Source organism: Triturus cristatus, chromosome 4_1 (assembly GCF_964204655.1).
Source record: "Triturus cristatus chromosome 4_1, aTriCri1.1, whole genome shotgun sequence".
Taxonomy (NCBI): Eukaryota; Metazoa; Chordata; class Amphibia; order Caudata; family Salamandridae; genus Triturus; species Triturus cristatus.
The window spans coordinates 1,268,957,368-1,268,972,924 of NC_140585.1; the positions used below are offsets into that span (position 1 = coordinate 1,268,957,368).

General features: G+C 42.2%; 1 protein-coding gene across 1 annotated transcript in view; it reads left to right on the top strand.

The window, feature by feature from the left end:
* Positions 1 to 15,557, top strand: part of NCKAP1L (NCK associated protein 1 like) — a 1,693,457-nt gene that overhangs the window by 351,118 nt on the left and 1,326,782 nt on the right. Inside the window, exon 11 of the mRNA XM_085654768.1 lies at positions 4,957 to 5,053. Within this exon, the coding sequence (XP_085510894.1) occupies positions 4,957 to 5,053 (97 nt within the window). The remainder of the gene's footprint in view (positions 1 to 4,956; positions 5,054 to 15,557) is intronic.

Consider the following 15,557-nt stretch of genomic DNA (forward strand, 5'->3'; position numbering starts at 1 on the left):
GGCCTTCAATCAGTCTCGAAAGCAGGCTGGAGGACAGAAGTGGCTGTTCTATAAGTAACTGATGATGCAATGCCATGCTCGACAAAGGAGACTCTGCCGCCTCATTCTATTCCACCCCCAGCAGCTTTCAACATTGTTAATCACAATCCATTTGTCAACTCCTAAGAATGGGGGTAACTAGCATGGTCCTTGTCATCACTGGATTCCTGCTGCTGAGTATAGCTGCAAAGGTAAAGGCAAGTTAGACTATAAAACATTTTGTAAAGAGCCAAGATTTTAACTTGCATCTAAAATGGTTCTCTTTGTAGCTACACAATCATGGATAGAGTTAAAATGGCAAAAAATCTCCCAAACAAATTCAGTGTTCACCAAGGCGTTCCTCAAGTTTGGATGCCTTTCCACATCTTAAGCATAACCCTCATAGAATTAAGCTCTTGCTAATCCCCCTTCTTCCTATTTTATATCAATTTAATCTAGGATCAAGTCAAAAATGGTGCTGAACTGCAAATCATTCCAAATGCACCAAATCAGTTGGCATCTGACAAAATCCTTAATCTGCAAACACACATCAACAAAACGACCAAAGACAGACACAACCACCTATCACTAATACAAGACTTCAAAGCAATCATCCAAGATGAAGACTTCAAACTAGTCCATGGTCTTAACAAGAGGCTTGATTATGGGAACTCCTCCCTCACTTAAATCTCAGAGTTTTACCTAGCTACGCTCAAAGCATCCCTACACTCAGCAGAGCATCTGGTAATAGGTTTGAGGAAAATCAACCATATCTCTCCAAACCTTATCACTCTAAGCTGGCTCCCAATTAAAGTAAGAAGCAGATACAAATTGCCTTTCATCAGACATAAATCCATTTACACAGGCCTCCAAATTATCTGGCCAAGAAACTTGCAAAAGGTTAATGACAGTTGAGGGGCAATGACACACTTTTACTTGAAATCCTATCATGCACTAAAAAGAAACTTCTAAAAGAAGTCTTCAGTGGCAGTGAGCCACGTGGTGGAACTGTGTTGCACCCCACATCAGAGCAATCACGTATTACCTCAACTTTAAAAAGGAACTAAGGCGGTTCCAACTTCTTTACCACCTTCGTGCTGGATGGAACTAGTTACAAGTTGACCCTTTGACAGTCACAAATTGACTTTCATTTCTTTATTCTGATCTTTTCAATTGATTGTCTCCTCATCAGGTATAAATAAATAAATTGATCGACAAAGTAAACTCTGTGGTTGATACACAGTGAGTGAACTAAAAGATGGTGTTCTCACCTTTAGGTAATCTTGTTGCCAGCAACAAGACAACATCAGGGAAAATACCACTACAGATATGGTAGAACTCTATAAATATGATAGATTATCCTCTGGCAGTGTGGCGGAAATGGTACCTCAGCCACTAAGGTACATGTTATAGCTGGTGTCATGGCTATATAAGATTCTAGACCAGTGGTTGTGTGGCATGTTACTGTAGGAAAGTGGGGTATTCTACAGTGATGCTGGTTAGGTTTCCCTATGTAAAACTCTCACAATGCCCCAAAATAGGTTCTTTGGATTCATCCTAATAAATTCCTACCTCAGTCCTGATAGTGAGACACAGAGCAGTCAGGCTTTACTAGAGGAACGAGTTAAGCATTTCAGAGTACCAACATGGACGATAAGTATTGATACAACTTGAAAGAAATCCGACACCAATTTATAAAAATAAAGCAGATTTTTATATAAATTTAGATTTCAGAAGAAACACTGTTGGATGAGTATAACCAGAGGTATGGATTTTGGAAGGAAAAATAAATCATGCGATTCTAAACTGCAGATCTTTAACATTGCCGTCAATGGTAAAAAGCACTAGTGACAATCAGTCTCTTACAGGTCGAGTCGCGCGGAACCCATTGGGGGTAAAGTGATGTGGGTCTCAGGAACGTGCAACAACAGTCGGTTGAATTTTACCTGGCCGGTAGGGCCAGGTATAGAGTTGCTCTGGCTGTCCCTGGTGCTGAAGCAGGAGCCGTGGAGGGAGCAGGTTTTACCGCTTAGACGGTGCTGGTGAGGAAATGGATGCAAAAAGTTAACAACTGTGCCACTGAGGTGGTGGGTTGAAGGTGCTGCAGAGTTCACTCATGTTGCAGCATTGAGTGGAAGTAGCGGTTGCTGGACTGGCCAACAGCAAGCCTTGGCAGCGGTAAAACCAGTGAGAAGTTGTTCTGATGTCCAGAGATCCAAGGGATAACAGTAGACACCTAGAAATTGCTGGAGGTCAGGACTACGTTTCCAACAAGACACTGGAACTTTTGGTCCCTCGGAGGGCAATATGGCCAGCGATTCTTTGGTTGCGGGAGCGTGCTTTTACCTGCGGACTGCAGGGAACTAGTGCAATCAGTCCAAGGGAGTCTGGAGTTGCCTTTGGCTCTCAAAAGAGTTCCTTTGTCTAGGGGAACTGGTCTTTGGTCAAGGATGAGTCGGAGTCTTTCTGATACAGGGTTGTTGCCACAGGTGCAGAGCCTCGCGCCTTCGTTTTGTGCAGGTCCTGTAGTTGCAGACTCGGGTCTCTTCTTTGTTCTCTGTTGCAGTTCAAATCAGAACAGAGGTTCTGGTACCAGTAGAACCCGCTTAAATTCTAGATTTAGGGGTGTTAGGGGTGTGGGTGCAATTAGCCAATGGACTATCAGCGCCAACAGCTGATCCATCCCTGAGGTGATCACATCCAGGGGGTGTGCTATATATTGTTGCCCCGAACCCTCTATTCTGCCTCTGTTAAAAATTGCAGAAACCTTCTTTGGATGTACAGACCAGGTAGCTATATGTCCTAACTACATAATTTTCATGTCTGCCTGCGTGCAAATGTGCTTGGGGCAGGGGAATGACTGTCCCCTTCTTTGGGAGGCGGCCTGGTTGCATATCAGAGACGGAATACGTTTTGAAGCTCATTGCCTTGATGTACCACTTCACTAGCCATCCTGTCAGCGTGGGAGGTGTCACCTCTTTCCTGGCCAGGCCTTTGTTTTTGACTCCTGGGAAAATTCACACCTCTTGGCAGGGAATCAGAATCCTGTCTTGACAGCAGCAGCTGTGAGCTGTCTGTCAAGGCACAAGAAAGGCTGTGGCGACCAGATGGAAATCTCTAAGGTAGCCACCTGGGTGCATGCCACATCCACTCTTACATGCACATCATGTCAGGAGTGATGAGGCAAGCTGTTTGATACCAAACTTGACAATATGCAGGGTTACCATAATGGAGCTGGCAACCTCAGGAGTGCTCTGGTGCCAGCCCATGTTATCCTAACTTATAGTTTGCACTTATAGGTCCATACATTTAATATAATGCATCCTGCCTCCTCAGCCGAGGAGGTCTACCTTAGGGATGACTGGCATATATTAAAAATAGTGCTGTGACCTTGTCACACATGGTGAGGGCAAATTCGAGTGCGAACAGTTTGCATTGCTCATGCAGTCTGCAATTGCAGGACTGCTGTCATCTATTTTGTTGGGTCACTCTGGGTGGCACAAACAATGCTGCAAACCCTGGTGACCTTTTTAACTTCTATGCCCTGGGTACTGCTGGTACCATTTACCTAGGATTTATAAGGGGGTTAAAGTCCTTACCAATTGGGGTTACCAATTCACCTATATCAGTTTTAGGGAGCGAGCACTGGCACTGAGACCTGGTTAGCAGGATCCAGTGCAGAGTTATAACCATCAGCAGGTGAGGCAAACAGTGTGTGTGGGGGGTGACCATGCAAAAAGGGCAATTTCCTACAGTCAAATTAGAAGAAGCATGCATTTTTCAGATATTAGTTGACAAATAAAGGTTTGAACTGTAAGAAAAGGAAGCTGATATGGAAACTGTGGTTGCATAAAACTAATTGGCACTAAGCTATGAGTCCTCCTATTTGAGATAAACAAGCTTGAGCTTGCTAGTAGCTGTTCACTTGGTAAAATGAATTTGATGATTTAATCTCAGTTCCTGGAGAGTGTAAAATATCTGGTGAGCAACACACATCTCATGTCAAAATCCATTCCTGGAAAAGTATATTTTAATGGTCGCCTCACATAAATCAGAGTTCTATTTTTAAGAGTAGCCACCTCTGCATCGTTTACTATCTTTGCAGCAAAGTGAGATTAGTTAAAAAAATCTTATTTTTCATGATAGAGTTTGGAAAACATCTTTATTTCTTTGTCTTTAATAGAACAAGCGCTGTACAAGCAGGTTTTACATGCATTCAAGATAAGAACATATTGATAACTTTTATGGCGCAGAATGCAATTATTGTAGGTTGGGTGATTGTTTATCCAAAATATTCAGTTAAGTATAGTGTTCTTTACATAGCAATGACTTTGCAACAATAGTTTTGTTTAAGAAAAAAGAGGGTTAATTTATGCTTAAAACCACACATTAAAGCAGCTGTCCAGTATGGACAATGTGATGTGCAGGATGTCACCCCAAAGTTATTTTCAGCTTTCACCTAACATCTGTTTCGTTCAAAAATAAGATCATTTTCTCGGCTACAAATTGAAAATATACCTTGTCAAAGTAAATATGAAACTCGAGCAATAGTCTCAATGCTTTTTTAAAAAAAGCCTGCTATCTCAGACAACCTAGTTTTTGTTTTTTGTAAAACAATTGTTCACAAATACACCAGACGCCCCTTTTTCTTAACAACCTGTGGTTGAAATATGACTGTCATATAAGCTTAACTGTGGGAACTGATAACCTTAGTGTGTGCTGGCCATACGTAGAATTATTGCTAGCCCACCCCCCACCCGGCTTAGCCTTTAATAAAAGGAGGGGATGGATTGGTGGGGTCGTATAGGTTAGGTACCAAATGTTTTTTTTTTCTTAGTACTTGTTGGGCCTCCACGCAGAGAGTGTATTAGCCCACAATAAACCTAGTCAGCACTAGTTTCAATAAAACATAACTGAGCAATTGTCTTCTCTTCACAGTGGACACTTTCACCGAGACAGAAGGGCCTTCCTGAGAACGGCAGTTAAAGAACTGGAAACGGTCATTGCAGATCAGCCGGGGCTTCTTGGACCCAAGGTGATAAGAACAATTAGTGACAGCTCATTACATTGTGCTTGCGTGTTAGTGGTTCTACTGGTGATTGATGTTACAACCTCAACTCCTATAATTTGGGAATACATTTATTTGGAACCACCAGTTCCGTATTACCTTCTTGTTGACCTGGTCATTGCCTATACATTTATTTTGCCTACATTTATTCGGAATTGTAATAATTTGTATACATTCTATAACTATTTTAATAATGTGTGTATGCATGTGTATTTATATAGCACAATTCTAGCTCTGCAGCAAGAGAACGCTGTACATTACATAAAAGCTTGAGAGATGGTCATAGATCGTGTAAATCAAGTGGGGATTACACAAACACAGTTTACACACCTTTAGGCACAGACAGATTGGATAATTTGCCCAGATACCTTGTTAGGTCTAACCCTGAGGCCAGGATTCGAACTTGGGTACCCAGGTTTCAAAACTGCAGCTCAAGCCGCTAGGCCATATCCCCTGTCCTTGACTATTATCCCTACACCATTAGTTGCACTCTCTTTTCACATTCTACTTCCAAGCAAAAAAGTAAAGAGAACTACAATATAAAAAGCGAGTGCAACAGGAGAAATTTTTTTCAAAATTGTCCTATTATAATTGACATGCCACTCTATGAAATAGTGACACAAATGTATTTTCATGATGTGTATATAAATGAGCAAAGAAGATGGCAGCTGCACAGCAAACGTTTGAGAAATGCCAGCATGTGTGCAAAACGCATCAAGTTCTGTTGAGCTATTTTGGTATCCGAAATTATGGGATTCAGATTTATAGAAAATCTGAAATAATAGGTCCAAAATATCGGTTGTGTGAAATTTTACATATGAAGGTATACAGTGCTGTCAGCTACGGACTAATAGCATAGCTGCCAAGTTTCCCAGGTCCATACACTATGTGCTGCTCCAGGTCAGGATTTGTTTCTTTGAGTCCCAGAATTCAAAGAAATAAACCCTGACTAGAACAGCATAGCTTGCATGGACCTGTGAAACTTGTCGGGGCTGTAAAAATCATATTTATATCTCGCATTTCCTACAAACTGTGAATGCATATGTCCGCATCTGCATGTTACTGAGTAATTGTACCCCATCAATGTTTTAGAGAGTTGGCTTATATGTATGTTATTAATATTTATTTGATTTGTTGGTCACCAACTTGTATCCCAACAGTTGTTTTTTTAAAGCTTGGTAGTAGCATGTCTTGAACAAGGTTTTCTGCCAGGCTTTGAGATCTTGATTATTGGAGGTTGGAACCGATGGTTGACAAACAATAGTGGTATTGTAATTTGTCCACGGGGTTACACCCAATGGCAGTCAGACAGTCGTTTTATACTCCAGCAGATAGAGACTAAGCCCTATTTGTGGAGGGATGTTCTGGTGTGAAGTTAATAGCAGGATACTCGTTTGAGCAAGAGTGTATTCAGGGACTTTCTGTAAGTGGGGCAGGTATTTTGAAAACTCAGGGAAGGATAGGGAGCCTCATTCTCAGATAGATTTGCTTCTGTGTTGTACTTTTTTCTGAACGTTAGCTCAGTCGTAGAAAAGGAGGGAGTGGATCAGAGGTGTGTTCTTGATAATTAATCATCATCATTATCTTTATTCGGATATGCATTATCCATAAAAGTACAAACAATACTCATAATCACATACACAGTCCATCATCATTAAAATATTTAAAAAAAAAAAAAAAACTCATCACTAAAACTAATCAGTTAAAATATTACTAAATTATCCATAACTTGATATCATCGACGATGTTAAAGTCACAGTGTGCAAAGAGCAAATATTTCACGGAAGAGCAGCTAAAGACGGGCAAATCCTTAAATCTCAGAAAGGTTACAGTTAGCAGCATTAAATGAAAGTGCAGGTGTGCATAGTACAAAATGTAAATACAAGCAGTACAAAGTCCAAAAATACATATTGTACAGCCTAATCCAGCAAGCATCAATTCATAGAAAAACGTGAGCGGATGGCCATTTTCAGGGAGGTGCACACTCGATATGTTATATCATCATCTTTAAACTGGAAAATAATTTTGTATGCAACTTTAAAATCCGTTGTGTCCTTTGCCCTGAAAAACGGTATCAATAACTGCATACTATATTTTTGATAAAAAGAGCAAAAGAACAAAAAGTGTAACATAGACTGTTTCCCTAAGTTACCACATGGGCATACCAAGTTCTCAATATTAGGTTGATAACTTATAGAGAAGCACAACAGATACTTTATTGAGCCCGATCTAAGACGAAAAAGAAGGCTTCGCTCCCAGCGAGTAATATCTCTTAAGAGATAACTAATAGGTCATTAAAATAAATTGTTTCACAGATACTTTGGCGGATTCCTGGGCATATCTCACATCCCCGTAATATTGATATAAAACTTTGCGGATAATCTTTCCATCAATTCCATCTAGTTGCTCAGGATTATTAAAAATATGCTCTAGATTGACCGCAGTCAAATTTGCCCGTACTTGGGCCAGCCAAGGGATATCACCGCCCTTATCACATTTTAGACAATCTGTCAGAATCTCCCTTGTTAATAAGGCTACTGGATTTTTCCAAACCTTTAGCCAAAATAAAACAGGGCGGGACCTAATATAATCTTCCTAGTATGGCATTCTTAACTCGTTATGGCATACAAAGGTGGACGATGAAATTGGTAGGCCCAAAAGTCTCCTGCAAAATCTGTTTTCTTTGGCCTGGACACTTTTCAAATGTAAATGGCCCCAAATTTCAGCCCCATAGGTCATGATTGGTACACATTGTGTCCTATAGATTTTAAGTAGGGACAGTACCACCTCAATTCTTTTCGGTTGGGGGAGATTTATTACTGAGTTTATGGCTCTTGAAAATTTAGTCCGTCCATAAGCCAAATGTGGTGTCCAGGACCCATTATCAGAAAATTGTAAGCCCAAATAAGGGAAGGTGCGAGTGCATATCAAAGTATCAGGGCCCAAGGTAATAGTATTAATGGAACGTTTCTTAGGGCCACAACACATTAAAAAAGATTTTTTTAAATTTGTGCAAAGATCCAGATTATTCATAAAAACTCCAAATCCCCTTACTAATATTCTCAAGGCATTAGGTGTTCGGCCCATTAAAACAGCATCATCTGCATATAGTAAGGCGGGCAGTTTGTTACCATTAATTATAGGGACATCGGTGGTTTGGTTAGACAGGACATTATAAAGTTCATTAATATATCAAATAAATAAGAGTGGGGCGAGAACGCACCCTTGTCTAGCGCCTCTCCCAACCACTATGTCTCCTGACACTGCCCCGTCCATACTTATCCTTACCCAGGCCCTTAAATCCCTATGCAGATATGCTAAAAAATACACCAAATCTTTATCTAACCAATAATCTAGAAGGCATTGCCAGAGCCTGGATCTATTAACAAAATGAAAAGTGGACGAAAGGTCCATAAATGCCAGGTAAAGAGGACTGTGTCGGGCGATAGTGTATTTTCCTATGATTAAATTAAGATTCAAACACTGTTCCACAGTACCAAGATGACTACGAAAACCCAACTGACATTTATTTATTATGTTTTCATCCTCTGCCCAAGTTCTGATCTTGTTAAATAGAACTCTCCCCAATATTTTAAGGGTGTTATCGATTAGGGAAATGGGTCTGTAACAGCTTGGGTTCGATCTATCTCCTTTTTTAAAAATGGGGATAATTACAGATGTGGACCATGTGTTTGGGATTTTTATTGTGATTAAATTGTTAAAAACGTTAAGTAGCAGAGGAGCCCAGAACTCTGGCCTTGATTTTATAAAGTCAATAGGCAGCCCATCCGGGCCTGGGGCTTTATTTCCCGCACTCTGGAATATTGCCTCCTCGACCTCAATCAAAGAAATTTGAATTTAGGTAGGCATAACATTTTCCAGGGTGTCTTCGGATTGGGGCGGGGAGGCATATATTTTCGAGAAGTGAGCAACCCACACTTCACTAGTTATATTGCAATTTAGGGGGGTAGATTTATTCCCAAAAGCTCTCAGGGACTTAGCGGCAGACCAAAAATTGTTTGTATTATTAAGTTTGGCAGCACAAGCCAGGTTATTCCAATACTCGTTTAAGACCACGTCTCACCTTAATTTTATTCCACTTTTATAATTGTGCCTTAGGGTTCTAATAAGAATGGGATCTCTAGGGGAAACTGATAAAGCTGCTCTGAGATCCCTATTAGCCCTAGAGCAGGTGTTGTCAAACTACCTAGGGTCAAATTTGTGTAGGGCTGCAGGTCAGGAGATCAGTTCCTTAATGCCAACACATAATAGATTAAAAGCAGAAACTGCCTCTGGGTTGGGGTCAGCCAAAGTGAGACAAGTCTCACAGAGAGATGGATAAGTTTTTACCATCTTCTGGAAGACCTCCCTACAATCCATACCCTTCCATTTAACTCTTAAACTATCAGTTGAGAGTTCTAAGTTTCCCGCTCCCGGTTCTCTTCTAATATTTGGTCGCGGGGCTACCCTTAACGAGACCGTAATAGGATTATGATCTCCAAAAGTGGATGCCCTGACCTCTGCCTCAACTAAGTAGTCTTCTAATGATGGAGATATGAAGACATAGTCTATAGTTGAGGCTCGTCCTAGGCCTCTATAAGTGGGTAATGGATTATCATTAGTGTTTGCAGCTGCAATATCCATCACATTTAAAACACTGCTACTTGATAGGTGGTCTAATAGCTTGTGTGGTCTAATAGCTCGTGTCCTCTCTTGCATGGGTTGGGTGGAAAAAATTGGGAAGAACACCCAGTAGTTCCTTCTCCTATCTTTACATTAAAATCACCCCCCAGGCATATCCCTGCCAGTTTGTACTTTCCCAATAAATTATCCAGATCCTGAATAAAGTTAAAAAGGTGAACAAAATTAACATTTGGTGTACTTAAGAAATCATTATTATAGAAATTAATAAAACAAATGGAGGCCCCCCGTGTGTAGATCAGTACTTGGAAATTAACATTCTCGGTGGGAATTAGTTTTACTCTACCACCTGAAGCGATGCTGACCCATATTGATAGACCCCCTGAAGGTCTGCCATGTTTAGGATTAGGGGAAATAATATTAAAACACTCATTCCCATCGAGATATAGCTCTTTAGTTGCCCAGGTTTCTTGGAACATAAGGATGTCAAATTTATTTATCATATTTGCCCAATCTTCTATATTTAATTTTGAGGCCAGACCTGCCACATTCCAACTCAACACCTTCAATATTGAGTGAGAGCAATCAATTAATTGGGTCATTTCCACCCCAGGTCTGGTTTTAGAAGTCTCCTTGGGTACCGTATAGACCAATCCAGTAGTTTGAGTTTTGGGTGAAAGTCAATCAAGGGTGTCTAAGTCAGAAATAGCCAAAAATCTATTTACCGACTGATAAGAAGGGCTGAGGAGTGGACACTGTATAGATGGCGGTTTATAGAAGAAACCAAGGGACAATGCACAGATGTTTGTAGAGGACAGGCAGTTGGTCTCTTTAACTGCTGATATGGATCCAACGGTCCTAGGCCGGGAAAAATTAATAACAATGCAATCGCCCCTGATAGTTTTCACTGCAGGTCCCACCCAGCCTACCCTTCGTACCATTAAAATTTCATGTATATCAGACCTCCTATACCCTTTGTGTTTAGCCATCCAGTCCACACATTTATTCCGCAGTTGTTCCCAGGACTCTGGTTTGTTTTTCTCTAGTGGGGGTACCCGTACAAGAGTTAGCACATATGAGCAGGATGCAGGGGGTAAATTTAAAACATCCTTGTTTGGTTCTACATGCCCCCTGGTGCCAATGTCAACAACACTCGTGCTTACTATCGGACCATCTTGGGAATCATCAGGGTTTACATTTTGGGTATTGGCAGATCGAGTGTATAGCTTAGAGGCTAGGGGGTTTCTCGTTTTATTATTAGAGTCAAGGGGAACAGGCAACGACTTTACGGTTTGGGGCACTTGTCGAGCCAGTCGCACATTCTGAGGTGGATTTTCCAGGGTGCTGACCTGTCGAGCTGGCTCATTGTGTTCCCTGCAAGGTGGTGTTGCCTTAGTAGTTAGGGATTCCAGGCGATCTAAGCGCTTCCATAACTTATCAAAACTTTTATCCACAAGCCCTTTAACACGATCATACGTGTCAACTATAATATCTATAGCAGTATCCCCAAGTGTGAAGTTAGAAAAAGCAGTCTGCGTGGACTTCGTCTGAGTGGAATTACTTTGGGTATCCACATCAGCTAGGTCAATTAAGACACTACTGGGGATTGCGTCTGCGGGGACCATGGGGCCCTTAATCCACGTGTTTAACGTTGTACGTTGTGAGTTCAAGCATGGGGGCTGTTTTCGTTTAGAGCAGGCTGGTTTCACCACCTTCCTCTTCTTTCTCGCTCCAATTACTTCTGGGTTAGGGGTTGTGTTCAGGTTGGCTGTAGTTAATGTCAATGAAACAGTTGGGCTACCCCAGATTCAAAATTTGCAGTTGTTCCTTTAGAGCCAAACCCTTCCATGCCCAGCGTGTTCTCTCCAGTGGAGGTTTGAGGGGAATGTTCAGTGATTCTCTTTGTCAGTACCTCTGGATTGCTTATATCAGTTTGTGCTTCACATTGGATTTTTGTGGGGCCCAGGGACAACCTTCTCTCCATCAGCTCGATCTCGGTGCTGACCATATTCACCGCCCGCTCCAACATAGTGTCTATGGATGTAATTTTGCGTGCTGGGGTAATAGAGCTGCGTTTGCCCATAATGACAGAACTCTCAGACATCCAAAAAGTACCAGAAGAAGAAACACACCACTCACCACTACAGGATACAGTTGTAGTTTTAGCTCTGGTTGTTAAGGTAATTGCCCAGCCCGGCCTCCGACGGCCACAGACGGCCCGCCCTTTGCCCGGACTTAGCCCGGCGCCCGCCCGCCCGCACACGTCCCGCGAGGCGGGAGGCGTTGCGCGTTCTTCTAGCACCTCCGTGCACAGCGGGAGCGTCACGAGTGCGCCGGTGGTCCCTGGGACAGCCGGGAAATGTAGTAGCTGGACGTTGCCCTCACGGCCTGAGAAATGTGTTGGAAGCTCGGATGTTGCCGTTGCCCTCACGGCCTCCTGATCACTCCTGGTCACTGGCAGTATGTTTTTAATCATAAGGTAGATTAATAGGCATCAACATATTTTTCCCAGAGTGATAGAGTACTCTTGGTGTAGACGGGTTGTGGTTTGCATTCTTCATGCTAAGACACACTATGGATGATTTCCTTTATATGCAATTGTGTTTTGTGCAATGTCATTGTTCACAGCTACTGCAGCCTAATTGGCCAGCACTCGTGATATTATGAGTGAGAACTTTACAGAGCATGCTTAATTGAACTGAAGGGTCTCTGCCTTCACCTCTGCATTTACTTGTGAAGTTAATGTCAAATCTGGATAAAATGTGGGGATGCATCATGGAAAACAGGAGGCAAATGAATATTAACGTTTTATGCATGCCTCCCAATAACCACTGAGCTGGTCTAGATCGTAGTGAGGCAGTATTATTTCTCCTTCATTCAGTGTTGATATCGCAGGCTCCAAAGTTTTCTATTTTTCTAATTTCCCATACCAAAACACTATCCAGGGTTGGATCTGGTTATTGTTGGCATTTATCACCATTCAGATGCCTTTAATAATCATGAGCCTCTGCCTACAGTGAATATGGAAAAACAACAAGGTGATGGATTGAATACGTGAATTAATCTAAGTCACTGTCAATTGCTCGGTCTGCATTAGAATCGATCATTTTTCAGTCACCATGACACCTCAGTTGAAATCCAGCCATAAGCAAATTAGTCTTGACCCTGCTGCTCATGGAAAAAGTTCAACCCGAAGTGCCAGGCCAGGTCCTCCCTCAACCAGAACACAAGCAACCTAGGTCTGGTTTCACTCTAGTTAGGGCTCTTTAGCTAGGTATAGCTTGGAAACTGGCTCGGTGACAACAATGAATTAGTGTGCAACGCAAGTAATTACTAGTGCCTGAGATAATTCAGTCATTCTATCCACTTTTTGCTTACACTGCATATGGTGCACAACCATTCTTTTTTTAACCCTGCCAATCCCAACCTTGGTGACCATCTGGTGTAATGTCAACATCCTGCAGGGTCAACTTTTATCCTTTTATTACAGGCCTTCACAACAGAGGTTTGCTTTTTTGTTTTCAATTATACCACCAAGTAAGGTTTTTTGGTAACACTAAAGCATAAGATTTCAAGTAATTCTTTTGATAATGGCCTTGTAGAGTGGAGGATAGGCTCGGCATTGAACAGATATGAAAGCATTTTATATAAGGTATATAATCACCCTACATAATTTGATTGTTTTATGAGGGCAAAACAATCAAAACAGCCACAAGTCATATATGCAGTGCTAGGAGGACTAGCTAACATTGATTATAAAGATGTGATTAATTTCAAATCAATATAACTGAACACAAATAACCCAACCACCATTAAACAAGAGACAAGAAGGATGAGGGCAAGTGGACTGGAGTCGATAAAGGGGAAAATCTCATCTAAATCTACTCAGGGCTAATAAGGAAGCTTCAACTGCATGTCAGGCAATGCTAGTGTCTCCAACAGCAAATGATCACTTGCTTACTCATTCAACGGTGGTGAGCCAAACCCAGAGTCTTGCTGCTTCCACCCGCGTGAATACATGATGACGGCATATATGCTGCACCTTGAGTTTTGTGAGATGCCATAAAGCTGCTTTGGTTGAAGAATAAACTTTTCTTTTTAATAAACTGTAGTACTTGCCTACTTCTCTGTGTGAATTGGCTAAAGTCAGAACAAGATCAGAAACTTTTCACCATAAATAGATGCTTCACGGGCTATTTTAGGAGACTCTCCCATTGTGTTGCAGTATAGAACTTAGCTATAACTCTGTTCTAGACCTCAATGCCCCTCTCACACTCTTGGCCATTCATCTTTTAGGCACTATAAAGCGCACCCTGGGACAGACACCAGATGGAGAATTTTTTTCCCCAAGAATCTCTGTATTGTGGTAACAGTGGGCTGCTCACTGAGGTGGTGTAGCTGTCAAAACATAATATACATGTCCTAAGACAATGTCACGGAGGACAACAATCTTCAGTGTAGAAGAAGGGCATAAGCTTGCTTCATCTAGATTCTCAGTAAGAATACAGACTGTGAAAATACAGTCTCACAATTCTTCTGACGTATAGGGTTTCAAAAGGGAAGCATCAGAAAAGTTAATAAAGAGATAACTTGCTTATGGCCGGGCATGCATTTATAGCGAATTCGCCTTTTGATACTTCGATGTCAGGGCTTCATATCGTTGTGAAACAGAATTCACTAAGTATTGGTTCCTTTATCTCCTAAGAGGGAATGTGAACTGGGTTTGGACTGCTGTGATATGGGTTAGTTACCCAACTGATGATTATTACTTAGTATGGGAGAAAACACAGGTTCAGAGGACCAACGGAGAGAAGCTATGCATTGACTATATACTTCCAACTCAGAATTCCCCATAAGCCCTACAGCATTGCTGTTGAACCTCGGTTGGCCAGGGGTGGCCAGCCTCTAGGCCAGTACATACAGATGCTCACTTGACTTGGTCGTTGGAGCATGGATGGAAGGGGGGTGTCTCCATTTACCCTAGTGCATAGAATGTTCATGGGGTGTCATGGGGCATCCGACGCTAAATCTGTCTTACACAGCCTGATTCTGAGTCAGAGTATCATAAGTAGAAGAGCAGCTACCTCTCTGCAACCTATTAAAAGTTTTCTGAGCCAAGCTTTTGTTTATGTGGGTAGCAGTACCAGCATTTCCTTGCCACCGATGGTTCAGAGTGAGTTCATCTCAATGTGCTCTGTGGTAGGTGGGCCTCTTCCTCCCACTGTAGACTGCCAGGTGCAGAATTAGTGCTACACTCCCATTCCGGGTCATCATCATTTACAGATGGCAGGCTAGTCACTGGTTCTGGGGCCCTGGAACTTCTGGCCAGCAGCTCCAATAGGCCTGAGCAGTCTGGTTAATGGCTCCTGGGTATCTTGTTGGTTGCAGCCACAACCATCTGATTGACTTCTGACAGACCTCATGGATGGAAGCTGACTGGTGCAACTATCTCCAACCTGATGCGCCTTCTGGGTTCCATAAACCTCATTTCATGGCGGCTTAATAATAAATGAAAAACGTCCTTCTGGGTAGACCCAAAGGGTATGGTTAACTTAATACTTACTACTCTGCCTGCCGGGCCTGGGTTTCAAAAAGAAAGGCAACACCCGGGGTCTTCCAGAGCCAACCGACTGGGCTGGCAGACTTGATCAAACAAACCCCAGTGAGAAATTTGGGAAACCTGAGTAGATAGTGGTTGCCTGGTCTCCCAGGCCCGGGCTCCAGGCCCTGGCCAGAGCCAACTTCCCTACCCAGGATACGATGCTGCCAAAACAGTGAGGAGTGTTGCGCTCCTCTGGGCCAACCAGCTCAACAAAGCTCTAGTTATTGG